The following is a 15,480-nucleotide window of genomic DNA, read 5'->3' on the forward strand; positions in this document are numbered from 1 at the left end:
GGACAGTGTCCTTGCAGAGCTCCATGAAGCCTCAGCATTGTAGACCCGGGAAGCACATGTTGTCTTGGACTGGGGCAAACCCAGTGTGGTCCATACACTGCAACACTCCCCACACATGCCAGTGAAATTTGTTTAGAGAGTCCCTCCCTCTCCACAACACAACTGAACAAGTGAGCCTAAATAAATGACCACCTTTGCCCCCTTCTGTCAGGGTGAAAATTAGACACAGAAGAGATTTGCAAACAGAGGAAGCCAAACTAAACGAAGGAGAGGGAATCACTCTGGAAGTGACGGGTTCAACAGATTAAAACCCTGAAGTTAATATTGACAGTGCATTGGAGGGGGCTCATAGACCTTGAGAACAAGTGCAAGCTGGAACAAGGAGCTATCTAAAACTGAACTGAGCCCACATTGCCCATAACAGCTCCAGAGAAATTCCTAGATTTATTTTTACTATTAATACTTTTTCATTAAAAAAATTAAGTTCTTTATTACTCCTTTAATTTTCATTTTTATAACCTACAATTACCCTGCAAAAATAAAAGACCCTATTTTTAAAACAAGTTTCAAATATGTGTGTGTGTGTGTCTTAATCTTTGTGATTGATTTTGCTTTGTATTTTTTATATTGTATTTTTGAGAGTCTGTGAAGAAGTCTGAGCACCATAGAATTGATGCTTTTGAACTGTGGTGTTGGAGAAGACTCTTGAGAGTCCCTTGGACTGCAAGGAGATCCAACCAGTCCATTCTGAAGGAGATCAGCCCTGGGATTTCTTTGGAAAGAATAATGTTAAAGCTGAAACTCCAGTACTTTGGCCACCTCATGTGAACAGTTGACTCATTGGAAAAGACTCTGATGCTGGGAGGGATTGGGGGCAGGAGGAGAAGGGGACAACAGAGGATGAGATGGCTGGATGGCATCACTGACTCGATGGACATGAGTCTGAGTGAACTCTGGGAATTGGTGATGGACAGAGAGGCCTGACGTGCTGCGATTCATGGGGTCGCAAAGAGTTGGACACGACTGAATGACTGAACTGAACTGAACTGAACCCCTATTCTAGATTTTTAATCTTTGCTTTTTGGTATTTGTTATCCATTTTGTATCTTTAAGTATCTAATCTTCAGTATCCATTTTCACTTAGGGATTTGGTTACTGGCTTGATTGCTTTCTCCCCTTTTGAATCTTCCTTTTCTCCCCCAGGTCACCTCTATCTCCTTCCTCCCCCTTCTCTTCTCTACTTAACTCTGTGAATCTTTCTGGGTGTTCTGGGCTGTGGAGAACACTTCAGGAACTGATTACTGACTAGATTGCTCTCTCCTCTTTTGACTTCCCCTCTTCTCCTGGTCATCTATATCTCCATCCTACCTCTTCTCTTCTCTGTGTAACTCTTGTGAATCTCTATGCATGTCACTCAATTCTGTGGAGAATTGTTCACGATTAACCTAGTTGTTTTATCATCTGTGCTGTATAAGGATACTGTAAGAGAAGGACTGAAAGTCAGAGGCAGGAGGCTTAACTCCAGAACTTGAGAATATCACAGAACTCCTGATTCCAGGAAACATTAGTAGACAAGAGCACACCCAAAAGTCTTCATACCTACACTGAAACAAAGCTCCACACAAGAGCCAACAAATTCCAGTGCAAACATACCATGCTAATTTCCCAGCAACGCAGGAACACAACAGTGATCATTTAAAGACAGGCTGCCCAAACAGAAATTAAACAAAATTTAATTTCTAAACAGAAATTAAACATGCAAAACCTGTAGATATCCCAAAACTCACTACTAGACACTTCATTGCACTCCAGAGAGAAGAGATCCAGCTCCACCCACCAGAACAAAGACACAAATTCCCCAAACCAGGAACCTTGACAAGCCACTATTCCAACCTCACCCACAGGGAGGAGATGCCACAATAAAGAAGAATCACAAACTTCAAATCTACAGAAAGGGCACACCAAACACAGCAATCTAAACGAAATGAAAAGGCAGAGAATATTCAGCAGGTAAAAGAATGTGATAAATACCCAACAAACCAAACAAAAGAGGAGGAGATAGGGAGTCTACCAAAAAAGGAATTCAGAATAATGATAGTAAAGATGATCCAAAATCTTGAAAACAAAATGGAGTTACAGATAAATAGACTAGAGACAAGGATTGAGAAGATGCAAGAAATGTTTAACAAGGACCTAGAAGAAATAAAAAAGAGTCAATTAATAATGGGAACAATGCAATCACTGAGGTTAAAAGCTCTCTAGAGGGAATCAACAATAGAATAACAGGCAGAAGAGAGGATAAGTGAAGTGGAAGATAAAACGGTGAAAACGAATGAAGCAGAGATGAAAAAAGAAAAGAAAATTAAAAGAAATGAGGACAACCTCAGAGACCTCTGTTACAATGTCAAACACCCAAACATTTGAATCATAGGTGTCCCAGAAGAAGAAGACAAAAAGAAAGGGGATGAGAAAATACTTGAGGAGATAATAGTTGAAAACTTCCCTAAAATGGGGAAGGAAATAGCCCCCCAAGTCCAAGAAACCCAGAGAGTCCCAAACTGGATAAACCTAAGGCAAAAGACCTAAAGACACATATTAATCAAACTAACAGAAATTAAACACAAAGAGAAAATATTAAAAGCAGCAAGGGAAAAGCAACAAGTAAGACACACAAAGACCAAGAAGAAATAAAAAAGAGTCAATTAATAATGGGAACAATGCAATACCTGAGATTATTCAGAATAATGAATTCCTTTTCAGGTAGACTCCCTATCTCCTCTGTTGGGACCTGACCTGAGCCATGACAGGCTCAACAGCCCACACTGGGCCTGAACCTCAGGTTCTTGTGAGCATGAGTCATAATTCTGGGAAGCCCCACCCTAGGAGAGTTCCCGCTGGCACCAAACCGGGTTAAACCCTGAGTCATGATGCCGGGGAACCACACCCTGGGAAAGTCCCCGAAGGCACCAAACCTGAGCCAATCCAGATAGGGATGCAGGATTTGGAAATCTCATGTGTGTATGGCTCAGCCAATCATTACCCACCAGCTGTACTAAGAACCACCTGTATAAAAGCAGCGGTGAGTCAGAGCTCAGGGCTCTCTCATCAAGACTCCACTGTGCTGGATGAGACAGGAGGCCTAGCTCGAGCTAGCAATAAACCCCTTTATGCTTTTGCATTGCTGTGGACGTTTTATTCTCTCAGTTTTGGGGACTCGGACTCTGGGCATAATCTCCTCCTCTTCTCTTTGGTTTGTTGGGTATTTATCACATTCCTTTACCTGCTGAATATTCTCTCTCTTTTCATTTTGCTTAGATTGCTGTGTTTGGTGTGCCCTTTCTGTAGATTTGAAGTTTGTGATTCTTCTTTATTGTGGCATCTACTCCCTGTGGGTGGGGTTGGACTAGTGGCTTGTCAAGGTTCCCTGGTTGGGGATCTCCATAAGGATAACAGCTGATCCTTCAATAGAAACTCTTCAGGCCAGAAGGGAATACTACTACTATGGCAGAATATAATTAAAGTGATGAAAGAGAAAAACCTACAACCAAGATTACTATATCCAGCAAAGATCTCATTCAGATATGAGGGAGAAATCAAAAGCTTTACAAAGAAGCAAAAGCTGAGAGAATTCAGCACCACCAAACCAGGTCTTCAACAAGTGCTACATCATCTTCTCTAGACAGGAAACACAGAAAAGGTTTATAAAATTGAACCCAAAACAACAAAGTAAATGACAATGAGATCACACTTATCAATAATTACCTTAAATATAAATGGGTTAAATGCTCCAACCAAAAGACAAAGATGGGCCAAATGGATAAAAAAACAAGACCCCTATATATGTTGCCTACAAGAGACCCACCTCAAACCTTGGGACACATACTGAAAGTGAGGGGCTGGAAAAAGATATTTCATGCAAATAGAGACCAAAAGAGAGCAGGAGTAGCAATACTCAAATCAGATAAAACAAACTTTGAAATAAAGACCATACTAAGAGATAAAGAAGGACACTACATAGTAATGATCAAAGGATCAATCCAAGAAAAACATATAACAATGATAAATATATATATACCCAATATAGGAGAACTTCAACACATAACACAAATGCTAATACATATGAAAGGGGAAATTACAAGTAACACTATAATAGTGGGGAACTTTAATGCCCAAGTCACACATATGGATAGATTAACCAAACAGAAAATTAGCAAGGAAATGCAAGTTTTAAATTACACAATGGGCCAGTTAGACCTAATTGATATGTACAGGGCATTTCACCCCAGAACAATGGATTTCACCTTTTTTTCAAGTGCACAAGGAACATTATCCAGAATAGGTCACATCCAGCACAATAAATCTAGCTTTGGTAAATTTAAAAATACTGAAATCATTAGTTGTAACATTAGATGTAAATTTGGGGGAAAAAAAAACTATAAAAAACACAAACATATGGAGGCTAAAAAACATGCTCCTCAATAACCAACAGATCACAGAAGAAATCAAAAAGGAAATCAAAATATGCACAGAAACAAAAGAAAATGAAAACACAACAACCCCAAACCTATGGGATTCAGTAAAAGCAGTGCTAAAAGGCAGGTTCATAGCAATACAAGCTTACCTCAAGAAACAAGAGAAACATCAAATAAATAACCTAACTTTACACCTAAAGCAACTAGAAAAAGAAGACATGAAGAACCCCAAAGTTAGTAGAAGTAAAGGAATCATAAAAATCAGAGCAGAAATCAATGAAAAAGAAACAAAGGAGACTATTACAAAAATCAACAAAACTAAAAGATGGTTCTTTGAGAAAATAAACAAAATAAAGAAACCATTAGCTATACTCATCAAGAAAAAAGAGAGAAGAATCAAATCAATAAAACTGCAAATGAAAATGGAGAAATCACAACAGACAACAAAGAAATACAATACAAAGAATCATAAGAGACTACTATTAGTAACTATATGGCAATAAAATGTGTAACTTGGAAGAAATGGATGAGTATAACCTTCCAAAACTGAACCAGGAAGAAATAGAACATCTAAACAGAGATACCACAATCACAGAAATTGAAACTGTAATAAAAAATCTTCCAACAAACAAAATCCCAGGACCAGATGGCTTCACAGGTGAATTCTACCCAAAATTTAGAGATGAGCTAACACCTATCCTACTCAAACTCTTCAAGAAAATTGGAGTGGAAGGTATATTCCCAAACTCATTCTATGAGGCCACATCACCCTCATGCCAAAACCCGACAAAGATGCTACCAAAACAGAAAACTACAGGCCAATATCACTGATGGACATAGATGCAAAAATCCTCAACAAAATTCTAGCAAACAGAATTCAATGACATGTTGAAAAGATCATGTACCATGACCAAGTGGATTATGCCAGGGATGCAAGGATTCTTCCACAAATCAATCAATGTGATACACAACATTAACAAACTGAAAGATATAAACCATATGATTATCTCAATAGATGCAGAGAAAGCCTTTGACAAAAATCAACAGCCATTTATGATAAAAAAAAAAAAACTTTCCAAAAAGCAAGCATAGAAGGAACATACCTCAACACAATAAAAGCCATCTAACAACAAACCCACAGAAAATATTATCCTCAATGGTGAAAAATTGAAAGCATTTCCTCTAAAGTCAGGAACAAGACAAGGGTTCCCACTCTCACCAGTACTATTCAACATAGTTTTGGAAGTTTTACCACAGCAGTCAGAGAAGAAAAAGAAATAAAAAGAATCCAGATTGGAAAAGAAGAAGTAAAACTCTCACCATTTGCAGATGACATGATCCTCTACATAGAAAAACCTAAAGATACCACCAGAAAATTACTAGCCCTAATCAATGAATATAGTAAAGCTGCAGGATATAAAATTAATACACATAAGTCCCTTGCATTTCTATACACTAACAATGAGAAAGTAGAAAGAAAAATTAAGGAAACAATCCCATTCACCATTGTAAGAAAATAATACAATACTTAGGAATAAATTTACCTAAGGAAACAAAAGACCTATATATAGTAAACTATAAAACACTGATGAAAGAAATCAAAGAGGACACAAATAGATGGAGAAATATACCATGTTCATGGATCAGAAGAATCAACATAGTGAAAATGAGTATACTACCCAAAGCAATCTATAGATTCAATTGAATCTCTATCAAGCCACCAATGGTATTTTTCACAGAACTAGAACAAACGATTTCACAATTCATATGGAAACACAAAAAGTCTCTAATAGTCAAAGCAATCTTAAGAAAGAAGAATGGAACTGGAGGAATCAACCTGCCTGACTTCAGACTATACTACAGAGCTACAGTCATCAAGACATTATGGTACTGGCACAAAGACAGAAACATAGATCAATGGAACAAAATAGAAAGCCCAGAGATGAACCCATGCACCTATGGACACCTTATCTTTGACAAAAGAGGTGATAATATACAATGGAGAAAAGACAATCTCTTTAACAAGTGATGCTGGAAAACTGGTCAACAATTTGTAAAAGAATGACACTAGAACACTTTCTAACACCATACACAAAATAAACTCAAAATGGATTAAAGATCTAAACACAAGACCAGAAACTATAAAACTCCTAGAGGAAAACATAGGTAGACCACTCTGACATAAATCACATCAGGATCCTCTATGACCCACCTCCTGGAGTAATGGAAATAAAAGCAAAAATAAACAATTGGGACCTAATTAAATTTAAAAGCTTTTGCAAAATGAAGGAAACTATAAGCAAGGTAAAAAGACACCCTTCAGAATGGGAGAAAGTAATAGCAAATGAAAAAACTGACAAGAATTAATATCCAAAATATACAAGCAGCTCATGCAGCTCAATACCAGAAAAATAATGACCCAATAAAGAAGACATACAGATGGTTAACAAACACATGAAAAGATGATCAACATCACTCACTATCAGAGAAATGCAAATCAAAACCAAATGAGGTACCATCTCGTGCCAGTCAGAATGGCTGCTATCAAAAAGTCTACAAGCAATAAATGCTGGAGAGGGTGTGGAGAAAAGGGAACCCTCTTACACTGTTGGTAGGAATGCAAACTAGTATAGCCACTATGGAAAACAGTGTAGAGATTCCTTAGAAAACTGGACCGAGAACTGCCATACGACCTAGCACTCCCACTGCTGGGCATACACAGCAAGGAAACCAGAATTGAAAGAGACATATGTACCCCAATCTTCATCATAGTACTGTTTACAATAGCTAGGACATGGAAGCAACCTAGATGTCCATTGGCAGATGAATGGATAAGAAAACTGGTACCTATACACAATGGAGTATTACTCAGCTATTAAAAAGAACACATTTGAATCAGTTCTAATGAGGTGGATGAAACTGGAGCCTAATATACAGAGTGAAGTAAACCAGAAAGAAAAACACCTATACAGTAGTATATTAACACAAATATATGGAATTTAGAAAGATGATAACGACGACTGTGTATGCAAAACAACAAAAGAGACACAGATATAAAAAGCGGACTTTTGGACCCTGTGAGAGAAAGCATGGGTGGGATGATTTGAGAGAATAGCATTGAAACACTCATATTATCAAATGTGGTATAGATGATGCGCCCCAGTTCAATGCATGAAAACAGGGTACTCAAAGCTGATGCACTGGAACAACTGAGAGGGATGGGATGGGGAGGGAGGTGGAGGGGGATTTGGGATGGGAGGACACATGTACCCCCATGACTGATTCATGTCAATGTATGGCAAAAACCACCACAATATTGTAAAGTAATTAGCCTCCAATTAAAATAAATAAATTAAAAAATTAATGGAAGGATCAAACCAGAGGAGAGGTCCCTGGGAACCCCTGATTGATAACCTGTTAGTCAGAAGCACAGGTGACAACCTGGACTTGGTATCAGCATCTGAGGTGAGGTTTGCTTTGTGGGACTAAGCCTCTAACCCTGTGAGATTTGACATTATCCTAGGTCAAGAGTTCAGGATGGAGTTAAACTGTAGGACACTCTGCTGATGTCCAAGGAAAATGAGAGAACTGCTTGGTGGTGGCAAATAACATTCCAAACCCTCATTTATTTATTTATTTATTTTCTAAATTAAAGTAAGTAACCTACAAGGTAATATTTATCAAGGAACACTTTATTCACCTCATTCCCAAGGAAAATCAATCACTCTAAAGTGGTGACAATTTTCAAAGCAGAACTTCTAAAAGTGTGGTTATGACACTTGAAGAAGTAGGACTCGTAACTAATACAATTTGTCATCAAGAATTTATTGGAGGATTGAGCCCAATCAAACAGAAAAGTATTAGAAGAAAAATGATAATTATGTGTTTAAATATCTGGTAGATGACATTGAAGTCCCTATTTCCTTTTTTAAATAATGAGGTGTTCAGAGAATGCCAGATAAGAGAACTCAGTTCATTTTAAACAAATTTACTGCTGAACAGAATCAGAAGAGAACTCTCATCCTGTGTAGTAACTGCTGTGAGTTCAGAGGGCCTGGGGACCTCTGGCCTGAGTACAGAGATCCTGTCTTGTTAGCCAGACACTTCCCGCAAATGTGTGAGAGCAGAAGTATCAATAATTTAGAGGATGACGCACTCGTGTGTGGGTTTACTCTGTTCCTGGACTGTCATGAAATAATTGCATTTAAGTGGAAACTAGGTTAATCATGGGGGAAATGACAGAATGGAGACACTTTCCTTATTTTTGAAGTAGCATATTAAATAAAGACTTAAGCATTTCTTCATTAATCAGTTAAGCCCACCTTTGCTTAAAATCACCTATTCTGATAAAAATTTTAAGGCTGTGTTTGGTGGGATTAAAATGGGCCTTAAACATCTGACGATTTACTTCAGTTAATTTATATATAAAATGGCAGAAGATGAACATTTTATACCCACCACTCCACTATCTTGAGAAATAAATCCCCTGTAGATCACTGTCACTAATGTAGCATGGTCCTGACACACTGGTTTTCCAGGGGGAAAAAGTGACTTCACTGTCCTGACTTAGCACCTCCCATGAGACCCCCAGCTTCCAAGCCATGCAGCAAGAGGCAGGGTCTCAGTGACACCATGACCACAGGGTCAGCTAGAGTTTAAAGCCAGAGGCAGACAAAGTAAGGGCATCTCCCCTGCCTGGCCCCTCGGAGTTTCCCACGTGGATGCAGTTACAAAGTATATTTTTCTCAGAAATAATCTGTTACTTTGGTTATTAATAATAATACATTCCATATTTTCTCCAGATGTTGGAAATCATTTCCTTCTGTAAGGGTGACTGAAGTCTGCCTCATTAGCAACGAAAATGCACCATGTTACCAGATATTTTGGAAGAATCAATTCATGGGCTGAACATTTGCAAAATCAGTACTATTGCAATGCAAAGAAAATTGCCTTTTACAGGGTAGATAATTAGCATTATAAGATGCTTAGAATTAATTTAAGATTTACTTCATCTTTATACCAGTTCCCTAAACAATGCAGACAAATGATCCTCCTCATTACACATATAATGCCCAGAGGATTAGTGTCTTAACCAAGATCACTGGATAATCAAACCTAGACTATAGGTCTTCTCCCTCCATTCTGACTTTTTATATGTTTCACTACCCCTAGTAAATGATAATATTCAAATTCTCTGAAAGCACTGGGAATGGGGAGTTCCATTCTTTAAAGGAAAAGGAAAGGGAAAGTCACTCAGTCCTGTCCAACTCTTTTCAACCCCATGGACTATACAGTCCACGGAATTCTCCAGGCCAGAATATTGGAGTGGGTAGCCTTTCCTTCTCCAGGGGATATTTCCAACCTAGGGATCAAACTCAGGTCTCCTGCATTGCAGGTGGATTCTTTACCTGCTGAGCCATAAGGGAAGCCCAAGAACACTGGAATGGGTAGCCTATCCCTTCTCCAGTGGATCTTCCCAACACAGGAATTGAACCATGGTCTCCTGCATTGCAGGTGGGTTCTTTACTAACTGAGTTACCAGGGAAGCCCTTCTTTAAAGGAAGTAAATGTGATTGTGATTTTGAAGTCACAAAATAAAATCTGTCTTAATTTGGGAAGCTTTCTGATAGGCAAACCAATCATACTTCTGGCTTACATTGAGATATTTTAGTTTATTAACGTTTTTTTCCAAATCTCTTTTCCTTTCTATAAAACTTGAAAGTGAGACCTTTAAAAGTTTTTAAAATGACCTAATTATATACAATTCAACTGAATCAATAGATTTTCTCCTGCCATCATATATTATCTGTTATTACACATGGGGCAAAGATATGAAACACACATTATATGAAACATTTGTGCATTTCAATGTCTCATAGTAAACACTAGAACATAGTAAACACTAGATAATTTTATGCATTCTTTTATGCCAAAGAGTTCAGAGGGAAATATAGTAATGCCTGCAATTTGCCTAGAAGGTATCAGAAATATCAATTATTCAATACTTTAATGTATGTAGAGAGAGACGAGACAGGTGACAAAGGGTGTGTGGGAAACATTAATGGTGCAACCTTAGTGATGGGCATTAGTTTTAAAGTTTTTCAACTTTTTCATATGTTTGAAAATATTACTCACAAACTGTTGGGAAACAGCAAGAAGTCTTATTTGATGTAGTTTTGATTTTGTACAGCTAGCTAAAAGAGAAGGGTAATTAAGTATTTCTACTTTTAGGTAATTTAAATTGCAAGAGAATCATAACACAGAGACAAATTCATATGCATACAAAGAAATTCAGATGCATACAAGGAAGTTCAAACCAATAAAGTAATACAATGTTCCATATGGAACAAGCATATTTATAGTACAAACTTCATACCTTCACATGTCGGCAGGGAACCTTCAAACTGTAGCTGGGAGCTGAGCTTACAGGTCAGTGTGTCCATCCCAGACAGCGTGTACCCAGGGTGGCACTGGTACTTCACGAAGTCTCCTGAAAGAGTCCACATGCATACTTGGCAATTCTGTCTCCATGACACATGCAGTGTGTGAATGTTATTAAGCACGTGTGACACTCAAGTTGATGTGCAAACCACTTTTTAACCATGATTGGTATTCATGCTTAGTCTACTTAGTGAAATAGTGTTATTTTTAGTTTTTAATTTATAAAAATGCTCTTTTAAAATGTAACCAGTATTTCTATAGAGATTATGGAGCAGGTTTTTCTTCTTTGACTGATATGTCTACGTTCACTCCCTTTCCTCTATGATTACTAATAAAAAAGAAAGAAAGATGAAAGAAGGAAAGAAAGAAAGGGATTCAGAGGCTTGGGACCAAAGGCTGTATAAGAGAATGTCTTTAATGCATCCAGAGAGGGCTACAAAATGACCTTGGTCTAATTAGCACAATGTTCTCATCAACTAAGCCATCAGGAATAGAGCAGAAACTGATCACATGGTTTGACCACCACTATAAAACAGGGTGTGACACAGGACTGGGTATTTGTAACTGAGACCAAGAAATAATTTGTCACAATAACTGGTTGGCCAACATACACCACAGAAGGTTTCTTAATGTGGCCTGATAATTATTTAATGAAATAGACCACTAATTTAAAATGAAAAAACAGAATTTCTAAATAGTATAATTCAATATATTCCCCAATTACATTCCAGTTTCAAGGAAAGGTCAATGTTAGACTAACCATTATTTCAGCCACAAATGACTTTCTTCTTCTGGTGCACCAAAATGGTTCCCTAGCTAAACACAAACATCTGCTTAAGTCTGTGTCTGAAAACTGCTTTTAGGAGAAAAATACAAACTGGTGAGTGATGCAGAAGGTAAATGTCCTCAAAATAGCAAAAGCAAAATTTAAATAGAAAAAAAAATCATTGAGATGAAGAAAGAAAAACATATTTATTCAATTCATGACAAATGTGTATCTCTCTCTAGGAAAGCTTTAGGAATATTTCTGACAAACATTCATCAACTTGGCTATCTACTGCAGTTGCATGGGTGTAAAAAACCTGTGTTGAGCTGATGATGTTGTAACAATGAAAACATTACCTATTTCAAAATCCTCGTCCTCTGTAAGCATTTCTGCCTGTGGAACTGCTGGGGGAGGTTGACATTTCTTGAGCTGAAATGCTACATCATTTATATATAAAAAAAATAAGTGAAATTACATTTGATGAATAAAGAAAAATCTTACAAAAAACATCTCTCTTGTGTTGTTACAATGCTTAGGTCTAGGAAAATATCTATATTTGTAAATTATAGTTTTACTAAAGTCTTTAGCTTCAAATGCTTACAAAATTGAAAGGGAAAAGTATACCATTAAAAAATTATGATGTTTAAATAGAAACACTTTACATATATTTGGAATTCTGCAGGAGAAATGGTTCATGCTGGTTCCACGTCCATATCAGGATCTGGCATCATCTTCCTCAGTCTCTTCTCCTGAGGAGTTGCATGTGGCAGTCCTCAAGAGAGATAAAGGACTGGCAATGCTTTTCCCCATTAATGCTTTTCCCCAAACTATTCAGTGTTCATTCTCAACATCAGTAGAGATACGCTTTGCCCCATCTAAAATTACATGGCATTTATTATCAAGGTTCATCTGGAGACAGAGATGAGGAAATCTCTGAGAGCTACTAAATGTATTTCCATGGTCTCCACTGTATCAGTTTCACATACAATATGCTTATCCTGGGGGCAAATCCAAGATAAACTATAAAAGAGATGTGAAGTCCTAAATACATCAGGAAGAAAAAGGAATCACAGGAACCCCAGCATTAAATGTGAGAAAATTCTATAGGCTTTCAGTTGACAAAAACATGGAACTTAAGCTGTAAACAAAGTTTATGTCAATCCTATGAGAAAAGTCAGCTAGGATTTTCTGCCATCATCAATGGAGTGAAAATACACTGACCGTGAAAATTGAGGACGAAGAAGCCTCCATTTGAAAAGTCACTGTGAAATTTGAGCAGGACTTGGTTGGTGGAGCTGTATGCTGTCTCTAGGGCGGTGTTCCCACTGAAAACCCCCAACTGTGGAGAATTCTGATCAGGACCATCCCTGGGAAAGAGAGGAGGAGCCCTCTAAATAGAAAGCTTCCAGTTACAGCTTAAATTCACAACCAGTTTCTTCTGACTGCAGGGCTCCGTTTTGGTGAAAGATGATGTTCTGATCCCAGGATCCAGCTGAAAAGCCTGGTCTTCAAACAGCAGCTTAGGGCTCTGTGTTCCTCCCGCACCTGACCTTCTCAGAGGTGTTTTTGAGACAAGGTGTTTTTGACACATTTATTCTAGTGACATCAGTACCACTTATCAACTTCCTTTCAAATGTTCCCATTTTAAAGCCTAAATTTAGGCTGTCTATTTAATTATGGGTGAGATTTATGGGGTTCTTATGACTGAATTGAGACTGAATAAAATATTACCATCTTCTAGATTCTGTGTTTAGAAATACTAAGATGTTTAATATTCACAGGTGACTGCACTCCAGTCTGTCTCATGAGTGTTCAGAGGACAGGGACTCCCTCCACTGCTGGAGGGAGACCTTGCTCCTACTGCTAAATCTACTGATTAATCTGGGTAAACCTGCTGATACTATAGTGTGGCTTTTCATTTCAGTGTTGTTTGTCTGTCTTGCTTTGCTTCATAGGTCTACTTAATATTTCAGGTTCTCCATTTCTGTTCATTGCCACGGCACAGGTCCTGTCCCCTGATGTCCCCTCCTGTGAACCAGTCAGTCTCCCATCTTATCCAGCTGACCTGCCCCCCTACACAATAATAATGGGTATTCTGCATCCAGGACCTGGTCCTATAATTCTCCTTCTTATGACTCTAAAGTGAATCTTGTTGCTCTAGGATGAAGCCCCAAATCCTTAACAAGATGTATGAAGTCCTGTATGGTCTACCCAGCTTACCTGGCCAGGTCACCTCTTCTCTCTTCTGTGCTCTCCCAAGACATCAGCCACATCACACCTGGGGTCTCTCAGTGCGTGCAAGTCACCTATTCTCTTGCCTCAGAGAATTTCCAATGGCTAAGACAATCCCTACCTTTACCACAACTTCACCAACACACACACACACACACACACTGCCTTGTTAACTGTGATTATGCTTGAGTTTTCAGGGCATTTTATTCCTAAAGCACATCCAACGTATTCCAAATCTGGGCTGTGCCCCAATGGTAAGTTCTACTCTTTCTATCATATTTTGTCATTCCCATTTCCCCATAAATTCTCACCTCCAAAGGCAATGGTAGAAATAGTCATTCCCATAGACATGAACATTCAGTGAAGGAGAGTTTAGGTTAACTTACCCAGGCTACATGGCTCATTAGATGGGGAGCTAGGGCTACATCCCCCTCAGCATCCCCTACACAGCCCATGGTAGGGAAGGCGGAGGTGGGTGGGGGCAGTTCTGCAAGGTTTATAAAGTACAGAGAGAAAGCTGTGTGCAATCATTTCTTTAATACTTCCAGAAGCATTAAATTATTATATGGCAAAGGATCCAACCAGCTTTTCTTTAAGGAAAAAAAAAAAGATTTATACTTGAAAATGAAAAAAAAAGAAGGAATTCCCAAGTGGCCCAGTGGCTAGGACTCAACTCTTTCACTGACAAGGACCCAGGTTCAATCCCTGGTCAGGGAACTGAGATCCCAAAAGCTATGTGATATGGCCAAAAAGATAAATAAACAAAAAAGAAATAAGCATGAAAAATAAAATACGTTTGGGATATTCTCCTCTATCTAGAGTAATCCTGAATATATCTACCATGTAGCATGATACATGAGGTTTATTCTATGTCTAGATTTAGTTGGTAAATTTCTGTTTTGACATCTACCTAGCTACTCCATCTCTATATCGATGGAAGTGACATGTAAGTGGTTACAAGAACAGTTTATCACAATGAAAAATGGGTGTTTTCAGGAAAGGTTCTCATACCAAACCGCGATATAGTCGTTGACAGCTTCCGTCTGCAGCAAGGTGAAGTTGATGTAGACGCCATGGCCGGGAGGCACAGAGATGAGCCAGATGCAGTCTTTCAGGATGGGGTACTCATCAGGAAATCCGGGAGAATAGATGGTCCCATTCTGAGATGTCACATTATATCCACAAGGAGCTAAGAAGGAAGCCAAGAAAAATCAAGCCCAACACAGTCCAGTGAGACGTTTATCATTTTCTAAAGTCTCTTAGCCGAGATTTTCCTGCTAAGAAATAATTGTGAAATATCCCTCAGCAACTACTTTGTCAAAATAATCCCCCTCAAGTCTTAAAACCTTGGAAGAATTTTACTTCTAAGCTACCTTATCTAAATTTTTTAACATTTTCTCCAAACATTCAAAATCCCCTCAGGATAAAGTCATTTCCACATAATTAAAAGGAGAAAGAAAAAAAAAAAAAAAAAACAACCTTAGTCAGTAGTCTCCTGAGACTGAGCTGATAATTCATTGGACTATCTGATGCAAGGGATTATGTTGAAATTATGTGTGAATATTTAAC

General features: G+C 38.2%; 1 protein-coding gene across 1 annotated transcript in view; it reads right to left on the reverse strand.

Annotated features, from left to right (window-relative positions):
* The window catches only part of CSMD1 (CUB and Sushi multiple domains 1), a 2,078,553-nt gene that overhangs the window by 148,636 nt on the left and 1,914,437 nt on the right, over positions 1-15,480 (reverse strand). The window contains exons 43-46 of the mRNA XM_040243208.1: positions 14,923-15,100; positions 12,901-13,046; positions 12,036-12,116; positions 10,849-10,962 (exon numbers count right to left, since the gene is read on the reverse strand). Of these exons, the coding sequence (XP_040099142.1) occupies positions 10,849-10,962; positions 12,036-12,116; positions 12,901-13,046; positions 14,923-15,100 (519 nt within the window). The remainder of the gene's footprint in view (positions 1-10,848; positions 10,963-12,035; positions 12,117-12,900; positions 13,047-14,922; positions 15,101-15,480) is intronic.

The sequence above is a fragment of the Oryx dammah genome, unplaced genomic scaffold, assembly GCF_014754425.2.
Source record: "Oryx dammah isolate SB20612 unplaced genomic scaffold, SCBI_Odam_1.1 HiC_scaffold_7, whole genome shotgun sequence".
In the NCBI taxonomy this organism is placed as follows: Eukaryota; Metazoa; Chordata; class Mammalia; order Artiodactyla; family Bovidae; genus Oryx; species Oryx dammah.